Source organism: Zea mays, chromosome 4 (genome assembly GCF_902167145.1).
Source record: "Zea mays cultivar B73 chromosome 4, Zm-B73-REFERENCE-NAM-5.0, whole genome shotgun sequence".
Taxonomy (NCBI): domain Eukaryota; kingdom Viridiplantae; phylum Streptophyta; class Magnoliopsida; order Poales; family Poaceae; genus Zea; species Zea mays.
Genome location: NC_050099.1, coordinates 141,572,847 through 141,585,559, shown reverse-complemented (window position 1 = coordinate 141,585,559; position 12,713 = coordinate 141,572,847). Strand labels below are relative to the sequence as shown.

At 42.4% G+C, this 12,713-nt stretch overlaps 1 protein-coding gene across 2 annotated transcripts; it reads right to left on the bottom strand.

Annotated features, from left to right (window-relative positions):
- Positions 1 to 1,519: 1,519 nt before the first annotated feature.
- LOC109946040 (uncharacterized) lies at positions 1,520 to 6,439 on the bottom strand. Of its 2 annotated transcripts, none has more exons than XM_020552626.3 (6): positions 5,835 to 6,359; positions 5,533 to 5,755; positions 5,354 to 5,434; positions 4,126 to 4,233; positions 3,770 to 4,039; positions 1,520 to 2,403 (listed from the first exon to the last, which is right to left on the bottom strand). In XM_020552626.3, exons 1-6 carry the CDS (start codon positions 6,344 to 6,346, stop codon positions 2,308 to 2,310), a joined length of 1,290 nt encoding a protein of 429 aa, XP_020408215.1. In that variant the 5' UTR covers positions 6,347 to 6,359; the 3' UTR covers positions 1,520 to 2,307. The 2 variants fall into 2 exon arrangements, with proteins under 2 accessions (XP_020408215.1, XP_020408216.1); XM_020552627.3 differs by having other exon boundaries at positions 2,091 to 2,403; positions 5,533 to 5,722; positions 5,835 to 6,439.
- Positions 6,440 to 12,713: the final 6,274 nt, after the last annotated feature.

Below are 12,713 nucleotides of genomic sequence, written 5' to 3'. Positions count from 1 at the left end.
AGAGTATGCTTGAGTTACTCCTCCATATGCCTAGGGGTCCCTTTTATAGCCCCAAGGCAGCTAGGAGCCGTTGGAGGCAATCTTGGAAGGCTAATCTTGCCTTCTGTCGAGTGGCGCACCGGACAGTCCGGTGCGCCACCGGACAGTTCCTGTAGCTATCCAGTGCGAGATATCCTTCCTTTTCTGGCGCATTCGACCGTTGCAGATTCGCGGTAGTTGGCGCACCGGACAGTCCGGTGCCCCCTGTCGCCCGTTAGAGCGGGCCACGCGTCGCCCACGGATTGCGCGGCCGACCGTTGCCCGGTCGACCGTTGGCTCACCGGACAGTCCGGTGCGCCACCGGACAGTCCGGTGCGCCACCGGACAGTCCGGTGATTTTTAGCCGTACGCCGTTGAACTTTTCCCGAGAGCGATGACTTCGCCGCGGACGACTCACCGGACAGTCCGGTGCACCACCGGGACAGTCCGGTGATTTATAGTCGTACGCCACCGTCAAGTCCCGAGAGTGGCCTGTTCACCGAGACTCGTCTGGCACACCGGACATTGTCTGGTGCACCACCGGACAGTCCGGTGCACCCAGACCGAGCAGGAGACAGCCAACTCTTTTCCAATCTATTTTCTCCTGTTTCTAGCACTTAGACACAATACATTAGTACCCAAATCAATGTACTAAGTCTAGAAACATACCTTATTATATGATTTGCACTTCTTCAATCTCTGGCACACATTAACACTTAGAGAATAGGTGTTGGACACTTAATCACCAAAACTCTTTAGAAATGGCCTAAGGGCACATTTCCCTTTCACTTAGCAAACTTGCTAGACCCTTAAATGTGTTGTTATCTAAATCACCAAAACCCACAAAAGGGATGAATGCACTTTCAAGTGTCCTTAGCATGTGTTGCTAATTAGTGTGTAAACCACCTAGCTTGTAGTTATGACAACAAGGACATTGCCAGCAAGCAACTAAACCTCACAGATAAATCATTGTGATCATTTCACTTGACTCAATTGGTTTGCTCACTACAAGACTTGTATTTTCATTCTTAGCTTTATTTGTTAGTGTGATTAGTTGCTTGTGTAGCTAGCGTAACTAGTTTAGTTAGAATTGTTAGTAACTTTGCTAGTTGTACGTCTCTCTTGCTAAGAGCATCTTGTTTGTGAGTATGTCATAGACTTAGAGACCAAACTGTTAGAATCAAATAGGGGCTTGCTTGTTTTGAAAAAGAGCTAGAGCAAATATTCACATTCGCACCATATTTTATACTCTCTCTGTCCGAAATTAGAATTCGTTTTAGGCTATTATGAGATTCATACACTACTTAATGTATGTGTTTTATATAAGTATCTAGATTCATCACCATCCATTTGAATATAGACATAAAAAATAAAGTGCAAAAACGAACACTATTTTAGACCGGTGCTACATGCATGGAGCTATTAATTGGCGGCTAGGTGATAAAGGGAACTATAAGACTCGATGTAGCTACTTTCGCATGGAGCGTTGTGGAAAACATGCTTCAATGTGTGTCATATGATTTCTTCCAACTCTTGCACTAGTTTGTTGTAACTGCATTCTGTAGTTACATGCTTCGTGTTTTTTGTCGTATACAAAACAGTATGTCATGCCCCAGCCATGACCTTTTTCACGCATGTATTCCCTCTGTGGAAGCCTCGACCTTCTCTGCCCCCTTGGTTGCCTTGCTCGAAGGTGTAATGCTCTGCCTTGTTCGGTTGGCTGGTTTTGTTCCTCTTGGAGATTGTTGATGGTACCAAAAGGCCGAGTGTTGTGTTGATTTGGATGGGATGGCTGCCTCGGCATCTTGGCTGGTTGCTTGCATGGAAGAACTGTGTGTCGCTTTGGCACGTCCGCTTATTACTTTGGACAAGTTGTTTATGGACCGAGGTGGTGTCCTTGCAAAGTGAGAGCGGGGAGGTGCGATCGTACATTGCGGTTGAGTTCGGGCAGAAGGGCGAGGATGAGGATGGGGATATTTTCCAGGACGACTCCATCCGCGACTTTTTTCAGGACTCAATCAGAACTCGACAACCTAACTACGTGGGACCGAATGACCGGGAACCAGCCAAGCTAACCGAACGCTACTTTTTTTTTTTGATGGCGTGCGTGGGCAGCCCCAGCGTCAGTTGTGTCTAGGAGTTCTCTTGTTTAGTACTAGTAATTGTTGCCACACTTGAAGTACAACTTGAGTCTCACCATCGCAGATGTATATACAGGACAGGAGGGGCTCAAAGAAATCATGTCGCTTTGCATCTTCAAGGAAGAAATATTGTCTGCATAACCGGAGCTCAAGGCACGACCCGGTAATTGAGCGCATTGTCCCATAGCATTTGGACCGCAGACTCCAGCATCTCTTTCACAGCGCTCTCCGCCAGATCATCTTCCTGGAAAAATAACAGAAGGCGTGGCCAGGATGCAGTGAACCAGGGTGCAGTGTACTGCAATGTTACGCTACCAATTTGAAGAAATCACGATGGCCCAATACAATTATCAGTACGCCTACAATGTTAAAAAAAGAGAGACAGAGGAGGAACTCCGAGAAAGAAAAACCGCGACCGGATTCAGAACTTGTGTTTTCATCACTTTCAAGTTATTTCAATAGAGAAAAGGAACAAGTCTACATAACCTCTGATCTTTATAGGGTGGTGGTTTACTTCACCCCCCCCCCCCCCCCCCCCACACACACACACTTTTAAAACCAGAAGTTTAATTCTCTTAACTTTATAAAAGCGGACAAATAACATCATGTACAGTTTTAGTTGACGGTTTTGATGACGTGACACTGATTTAAGTAGCATCAGTTTTGTTTTTTTTTTCTAATTCTGTCTTCTACTAGTACCTAAATTTTATGCAATTTTACACAAAAATCAATAATTAGATATTATGCTTTTCCTAATTTTTCTGTAATTTTTAGAGCAGCAGTTTAATTACTAAAAATAAAAAATGCATAAAAATAGCTTAATATTTTTGTCTCCAATTCATTTATTATCTTATTAGACTAAAAACTTTACTAGAGCTAAACAATATTATTGCTAAACTACTACATGTAAATTATGGTCCCAAATTTACATTTCTCAAAAAATTCTAAAAATATTTATGTATATTAGTTTAGATAGTAGAAGGTTATTGTAAAACTTGGAGATCATTTTATTACTCTTTGGTAAGTTTTTATAAAAAAAACAAATATACAATTGATTTAGTTAATAATTAGAAAAAAGGCTACTTAACTTATTTAATAAAATCAACAAAAAAAATTTGTGGTTTAATAATAGTATTATTTAGCTCTAGTAAAAACTGTGGCCTTAGAAGATAAGAATTGAATCAGAACCAAAAAAATATTAAACTCTTTTTATATAATTTCTTATTTTTAATAATTAATCTGTTACTCCTAAAACTTTAAGAAAGATAAGGCGAATATAATATTTAATTACGGATTTTTATGTAAAGTTACATAAAATTTGGACACTTGTAGAAGACGTAATTGAAAAAAAAAACGAAACTGATGTCACTTAAATAAGTGCCACATCATTAAAATCGCCAACTAAAACTATTTAGGAGGTTATTTGTCAGGTTTTGTAAAGTTGAGGCGTTAAATAACTGGTTTTGAAGATAAGGGGATGAAATAGACAACTGTCTAAAGGTGGGCACAAGCAAAATCCACATAAAAAGACAAATGTGAAATGTGTAACCTAACAGTAAGTAGCTACAAAAGAGTAGAACACAGCAATCTTTCAAGTAGATTTCACTAACCTCCAGTTTGCAAGATATAGCAGTTAGTTTGAATGTAACTTCATCAGAAACTCCCCCAGTCGAGGTACGGTGATCGAATCTGTCAGCATGCCTTAGCTTGAGCCTCATGGTCTCGTTTCTGAAAGCTTTGTAGCCCGTGTGCCACACCCCAACTATGCTGAACCTCTCGCCAATTGATTCCTTTCCAAGTGGCCATCTAACTCCCCCTTTCACATTAGGATCAATAATAGCAGTAGACACCAAGCTCTTTACAGCATTTTCCACTTCAGACTGCAATTGACATCAAATAAGTCTACAATCTTTCTGAAAAAAGGATAGTAACAGAGAGAAGCAAGGTGTTCTCAATAAGTATTTACATCTAGGTTTTTCAGGATCCTTTTCTTACTCAACATCAACCTTAGATCAAGACCTTTGAAAAGACAGGATATGTCTTCCACCAAGTGCCGTACCTGATTCAATTCAACCTGCATAAAAGGAAGCACTGAGGAATCAGAACCTCAAGTATGGTTTGAATAGTTGGTTGAAATTAATTGCATTTGAAGAACACAAGGCAAATAGTATGTGGAGCACATCACATCCTATAATATAACTAACTATCACCAGTTAATCCAGAAATTTGCATATTGTTTTCCATCTACCTACTGCAATACAATATAACATGCTGTAGCACTTATTGGGCAAAATGTATTGCAATGACAAACAACTAAATATAAGGAAGTTAGTATTCAGTAGCAAAGCCCTCTTACATTCTTGGAAAAATTCCTGGTATGCCATCAGATTTTATACTCATTCCTTATGTACCACTGAGTGGCATATAGGTATATTTTTTGCTATCCTTTTAAAATAAGGCTAATTAATAGATGTGGTCAGTTGAGTTTGAATTGTCACTCCTGGTTTTGAATTAACAAAACAAAGAGCATCAGGATTCGTATATGAAGACAACTGATCTACGGCAATCCTAAATATTGCAAGAGATGTTGAAAATAGCATAAACTATTTTCTGCAACAGCTGAAAGTACAGTTAAAGACATCACAAGATCAAAATATCTAGATATAAAGTAATGCACGAGAATTTCTACTCAAGGACATACAAGCTTGAACAGACACATCTCCTGAAAGAGACAACAGCTAAACAAGTCAAGCGACAATAAGGAACTTCAAAGATTTTCAGTGGAATATAGAAGTAAACAGTCCATAAAGATGTCTGAGGTAAACATGTTCATGTCTTTGCATTTCATAATATGTCAGCTATCAAGTTTTCAACAGAACATGGCATTACACATCTACAAAGTTACGTGGAAGCCCCAAAATTCATGAATTTGTGGACAAGTTATTTATGCAACTAGATTAGATGTGCCTAAACATAAAGTGCTAAAAAATATTAACATGTGCGATATCCTCGGGAATCATGACTTTGTCGAGACAGCAGATATACTAGAAAACATAAACCCTTTTGATATTAGACAAAAATCAAGACATGCTGCTTCCTCAAAGTGAACGAAGGAATCTGGTAGCTTAAATCGTTGAAATGAACTGCAAAATAACAAAGCAGACTCCTGATGAGATGGTTAATGGCACACTAACCTTATGGATAGCAAGACTCCCATCTTCCTCCACGGTGCATTTGCAAGATATTGTAGAATCACTTCGATTCTTATCAGAAACCTGTCACAAAATTGAGACCCTTAAACGCATTTACTTATCTGTGCCCAACATAATTTGTAGTTCAAGTCACATTGCACTGGAGCATTAGAAGACCAAACCTTCACATGATAGTGCTTCTTGGACGAATCAAAATCCAGCCCAATCCTCTTCACCATGGTTCGCTCCATATCATCCAGACACTCACTAGACAAACTGGTGTAGAACGTTTTACGCAACTGGCTCCTGGAACCATCTTCCCCTGCTTTAGCGGCCTGGCGGAGTTCGTCCAGTGAAACGGGCGATCCACCTCTGAATACATAATTCACGATGAATCGTCGAATTCTGTCATGGCAAGATCGCGACAAGCACAGGTCCCAGAAATGTAACTGGGATCCAAACGAGAAGAGGTGAAAGGACTCACGGCTGGCACTCGAAGAGCACCGTTCCCAGTCTTGCAACGAGACTCAGTTTCACCAACTCATCCTTAGGCGCGCCTTCTGCCTTGGCCCTCTCCGCGGCGGCAAGGAGATCGGGAAGAAACTGCTCGGCGATGGAGGTGACTGCCGCCGCAGTGGAGCCGGAAGAGCCTTGTCCTGGGGTGGAGGCGACGACAAGGGCAAGGGGTTTGGCGCCGGTCCTGTGCTCGATGGGGGAACAAGGGAAGGGCTCGAGGCGTAGGGTGTACTCCTCGCCGTCGCCGGCAGGGGAGAAGGGAGGTAGAGGGAACCAACGGGAGATGCAGCCGGCAGCGCGGAAAATCTTTGTAGAAGCGAGCGGGTGGCGTCCGACTGCGCCGCGGCCGCGGCCGCGCGGGGAGGAGAGGGAGAGGGAGCGAAGGGAGGAGGAGAGGGACGGAGGTGGCGGGTTGGGTGCGGGGATGGGCGTGGAGGCTGTGGTGCTGGGTTGGCGCTTGTGGGGAGGGAGGTACGCCATGGCCGCCGCCCGCCAGCGTGCGTTGCGGGTGCGACGTCGAAGAGGTTTTTGAAGAAGGCGACTTCGTTTTTTTTTTTTTTTGCAATTTACAAGTTTTACTAGCTGAATGTCCGTGCGTTGCAACGAAAATATATAATACCAGTATACTATGATAACTTATATACAAAATATGTGTTATACCGTTATGAGAAAATGTTTCATAATCAATTTATGATTCTGGCCATACATAAATTTTGTTATTTATAATCTATCTGTTTCACCACTACATTGCAAGCATCAGTATCATGCAGACTTTGATATATGTTACGATTTGCATGGTCTCATTATTGGAGAGCACGTTTCACACATATCGGAAGAAATTCCCTCGTACATTGTTAGTCATCGGACACGTACCACCATACGCTTTTGCTTAAACAAAAAGGTAAGTGTGTGTGTTTGCAAGACTAATGGTCAAACATCGTATAACCATAAAGTTAGAATACTATATTAATATATTAAATAAATTAATCCAATAGACATAGATTAACCCAATTAACATAGGATAAATAAATATCTAATTATAAAAGTATGAAACATGGTATAATCAATGTTGTTACTGCGTAGTAAATATTCATACGAGACTAACACAATTGGAACGGTTCAATTTGGAATTAAAATGGAGAAGTTATGAATTTCCAAAGTTTCTATGTATTTGATATAGGATTAATTAGGAAATCAATTTTATTGTTATTTTCATGACAAAACAGAGGTATTATGTGATAAAAAATAATATTATAGAATTATAGAAATTGGAATGAACTCATTTGGATTTAATATGAAATTTCCATGAATTAAATGGGTTTCTGCAATTATTTTTAAACTAAAAATTAATTTCTAAACTTCTTTTCCCTATTTTCTTTATTTCCTGGACTGCGTACCAAATTTCAGAAAGATCAGGGGCCAAGCTATAAATGTTTTTCTAGACTCAGTGACCATACAGAGTGGACGGCGGGTTAAACACAAAAGACGTTTTAGTTGAAGTTGTACACAATTCAACATGAGTCACGTTGGCTAGAGGGTGGAAGGCTAGGTATTTTGCTCAATAGATCCAAGGTTCGATTCCTGAGCAGCCATTGTTTGATACGGGAGAGGGCAGAACGACAGACTACTCTTACCTTCTTAATAAGTAGTATAGATTTTCACAAATATATCTTTTCTAGTTTCATTTCAAAAAATAAAACCTTAGATCGCATCAACAACTTGGCACCTAGCAAACGTAGCCGGCGCCAATGCTATTAGCGTCTAGATCTCGACGGCTTGGGCTGACGTGGCGCTTGCGTGGCGACCACATGGCTACGGGTCAGCGCCACAGATCTTACAGTCCACCCTTCTATGCCGTATCGCCACATGTCGGGGGTCAGCGCCACAGATCTCGGCGCCGACCCCCTTTATACCAAACCTGTGCCGTCCTTTGGCATTTTTTGCCACGCCGCTCGACTGCCTTTGCCCGACCGCCACCGCGCCGCCACCGCCACCTCCACGCCGGTGTCGGCTCCCCGCGCGCCGCCTCCCCGGTAGCCCACGCCGCCACCGCCCCACAGCCCACGTCGCCACCCATCGCCACCACGCCGTTAGCCACGCCAGCTACCCCTACCCCACCCCAGCGCTTCTGTCGCCGCACCCCGCGAAGCGCCAGTGACCCCAACCCCTCACTGTGCCGGCTACCACGGAGCTCCCAACCGCACGACGCCGCTCCTACGCTACTCGGTAAGGATTTTAGTTTGGATTTTAGTTAGGTATTTTTTTGCTAAATACCTAGTGATAAATTTAGTTAGTTAATTAGTTTGAAAACTTGATTAGGTGTTTGTCACTGGTTGTTTGTTGAATGTGATTATCGTGAATGTGGTTTTGACAAATGAGAATTTGATTGATTATGATAAATGTGAATGTGATGAATGTCAAATGAATTTGTATTTGCAGGTTTAACAAACTTCCCGTGCACGAGAGGCGTTGTAGAATTTTTTTACTTACTACTATGTTTTTTTACAGAGAGGAGATCATCTGACTCCACCGCCAATGTTTTCCTTACTCCAACGCAACCTTAGGTATAACCCTTTTTCTAGAAGTATTTAGCTTTTATTAGTAATTTGTTAGAAGTTAGTTAGCAGCTCATTATTATTAGTAATTCGCTTTTAGTTAGCTAGTATTTAGTTATAGAAATTCTTTATTAGTTATTAGTTAGTTAGTAGTTATGTATTAGTTAGTAATTCATTATTAGTTAGGGCCAGTTTGGAAACCCCATTTTTACAAGGGATTTCTATTTTTCTAAGGGAAAATGAACTAATTTCCCTTTAAAAATGGAAAACCCTTGGAAAAATAGGGTTCCCAAACTAGCCCTTAGATGGACAACATTGAATTCGTTATTAGTTAGTAATTCATTGAAAATTGTCCATGTCTGCGGTTAGGCACTAACCATCATAATTGGTTATTAAACATTGAATTCGTGTTTCAAATAGACGGATAATTTTTTGGGCATATACCATGGAGGCATCGTGGAACAAGATCATTATGGAAATGTTGAGTTCATTGACATGCAATGGGTGGCCGTGATATTCAATGAAAGACCCTCCTTTAGTGACGTGGTTACTAAGGCTAAGGAGAAGATCGGTTGGCATGATGTTGACGACATCGTCGTTGATGGGGTGCTAAACATAGGTCCTCCACCCAATGTGCAAATACTTATCATCCCAATTGAGTGTGAGCAAGATTGGGAGAATTATGTTAAATCGGCTACGAAGACCCAAAAGCAAGTCATGGAGGTGGTGGTACAGCGGTTGGTAGTTGCCTCTCACCCTGTAGAGGAAAACTATGATCGTGGTGTTGAGGTCGTGCCAACCATGCCAGATGCTCAATATGCCCCCAATATGATCCCATTAAGTGAGCCTGCAAATGATTGTGGCACTCATGACCTCCAGCTAGATTCTTCTGAGGGTGTCCCTTTGGCACAGACCCCTTGCAGTAAGTTCCTTTGCAGCCGATCACCATTTTAGAGCATACCAACTTAGTTTATTTCATTGTTGTCAGTTTATTATTACATATTGGTCGGCGTTGTAGGAGACATTCCTGATATTGTGGTTGATCCTACGATCAGAACACGTGTCCAATTCAGAGATGGAATTATTGCCTCCAATAGTCCTGACTTTAGGAATGAAGAGGAGCCTTATGCCTTTGCTATGGCCGCTGATTCAATTGGCTGGGATGATCTTTAGTCCAATATGCGACGACGATGATGCACTATATAATGAGATGTCCTATGATCTGTTTTTGGTGTGTTGAGTGGCACCTGCCGCACAGGGTTGAGAGGCAGTGTGGTAGGAACCAACTATGGTCGGTTGAAGATTTTCCAACATCTAGGGAGCTGGACAAGTAAGTTTGCTCTATAAAAATTCTCTTATTCCAGTTGACTTCGTAACAACCAACATTTCTAAATCTTTTTGTTGTTTTCATGATATGGTTTGTGTGTCACACCCGGGCTTTAAGGAACAAAGCCAGGTGCATCTCATACATGCGCCAAGAAGTCAACATATATAATTACAGAGTGTATAGAGATAAATGTCACAATAACATCAGAGTATTTATTACATAGCGGAAGTCTTATTACAAAATAAAAGATAAATATAAAACAAACTAGGGATCATCCTTGGCGCAAAAGTCAACTGGGGAAACGCCACCTAGATCAGATCAAACTCCTCGCTTTGAGGCTCCTCCTGAACCACCTGTTCTTCTCCTGTGGGGGTGTGAGACAGCAAGGGTGAGCTCACACATGATCATAGCTCAACAAGTTGTGGGGAACCAGTGGACATGAACTCACCAAAGGTGGGAGTTCACGTGGTGTGTAAGGCTAATCAACAACAGGGGTTAAAGCTGAGCATTGCTTTTAATTAGTTGGTCAAAATTTTATTAGTAGTTACTAAATGTAATTAAATACCAAACCTTAATAAAAGTGGTAGAACAAAATTTATAAATAATCCCATGCATATGCAAATGACAAAATTGAATTTAATTTACATAAATTAATCATGCGAGAGTCCTGAGCTGCTCATGACCATGAGCTCGGCTAGTATACCAGTTTTACACTCTGTAGAGGTTGTACCCTTTACCCACAAGTCGTGTTTGCCATGTTGCCAGGGCTAGCTAGACCCTTAGACACTACCGAGGTGAATGGCTAGGGATCCACTACGAGGCCTTTACAAAGTTCCACTAGCTTCCGAAAACCCGCTACAGTTTATGGGAAGAGCACTTGCAAGAATACCCCGTCTGACCGCCATCGCAGCAAAATCAACCCGAGAACCTCCTTGCATGCAACTCCCCTACTGCTCTTGCCCCTTTCGGGTAAGGTAGTCTTCCACTAGCTTTCCTAATTAGTCAGCCAAGGGGTCCCATTCCTCCCTTGTGGTGGCACGTGTTTCTCAAGTTAAGCTCCATGTTCCAATTAACATTAATGATCTTGACATGAACATAAATAGAATAACAAAATAATTGGAACATGGATATAATGAAATATTACCCAAAACCATGTGAAGCAATAGCAAAACTACCCATGTGATTCGGGGATAACAAGGTAAAGAGATAAACAGTCTAGGATGACCTATCGGGTCCTATCAAAATTAAACCTATGCATGAATAAGTAATATTAAAGAACATTATTGGGTAGAAAGTGGTCAAGGGCACAACTTGCCTTCAATGAGCTCCTACTCAGTTACTTCTATCTGTTGGTCACCAGGATCCTCAGTCACAGGCTCTTCTACTCGCATCAATAGAAACATACATAGTATATAGAGAAAATTAACATCACACCAAACATGTAAACAAAATACATAATAAAAATCTACACATTAAAATAAGAGCCTAGGAACAGAAATCATTAATTTTGGAGTTATAGATTTTAAGATATGAATTTACAAAGGTTTAATGTGCTTAAAATGGGATTAAGTGGGAAATAAATTTTCTTACTGTTTTCATGCCGAAACAGAGACTCTAAGTGATAGAGAATAATATCACAAAATTTTAGAAACTGGAATGGATTAATTTGGACTAAAAATAAATTTTCTATGCATTTTACAAGTTCTAGCACTTATTTATATATTAAAAATTCATTTACAATTTAATTTCTCTATTTCTAACCTTCTCTGGACTGGGCCTCAATAACCAGAAAGGTCAGGGTTAATTCACAAAATCTACACAGACTCAGCTATCTCTGCCCTGGACGGTGGGTTTTATTTAAAATTAAACGCAGGGGCTCGATTGCAAAACTGCAGTGCTGAAGGGGTATCGCGAATCCACAACCGTCAGATCTAACTCAACGCGCCAGATTAGATCTTAAGCGCAGTGAACCGGTACACCATCCGGCTCCTTGGATCCGGAATCGATGGTAGCGATTTAAAATAGCAAAGACTCGATTTGGATCGTGGATTCGAAGATCAACGACACAGATTAAATGACGTGAAGCGGTATGGGAGTCCTGATCCGATTCATCCATCCTCGCATCAACGACCGACAACTCTCCTCCACTCGCCCATCCCCCAAACGTTGGTCAGCGGCGGCGCGTCACTATCTGCGGCGGCGCCATGGCCGGCAGAGCCGAAAGCTCCGATTCCCGATCGAGCACCCGAGCGGATAGCGCAGCATGCAACGGAGACAAAACTGAGGGGAGGAGTCTCACCATAGATTGTCGTGTAGGTGACGCAGACCACGACGAGCGACAGATCCGTGGCGAAGGACTGCTTCGATGAGCAATTCCCATGCCGTCTTGGCCTAATGCGCCAGCGAACGACGACCCTCGCATCCGGTATTCACCAGAGAACACCCTCACCCGAGCACCGAGACCCCATGTCGTGGCCTCACCAGAGTTCATGGCGGCAATGCACTCCGCCGCACTCTCCCGGTCGCTCTCCCGTCGCCAGGCAGTAGAGAAGGAAGAGGGGAGGTGCAGATGTGGCGTTTCCCCCCATCTTATCCCTAGCAGCACTCGGTTGGGTAGTTATCGCAGGAGCCGCGGTCAACCATAGCCCGCGGAGATCCCGACAGCTGATGCGCGGACTTCGTCTCCCGGAGCGCACGCGCCGCGGAGAGGATAACCCCGACAACGGGGCCCCACACGTAAGTCACTAGGCGCGCCCAGGATTATTGGTTCCGCGGAAATGGGTCCCACATGTCATACTGTGGCGCGGTGCGGGAAATGAAGCTGGGCCGGAAGCGCGATGGTGCTAGTGGGCCGAGAGCGACTACGGCCCAAGCGCAGGAATACCTTATCCTTTTTCCTTTTTCTTTTTATTTCCCTATTTTGTTTTCTATTTTTCATTTCCAAATTTAGGATTTGAATTCAAAT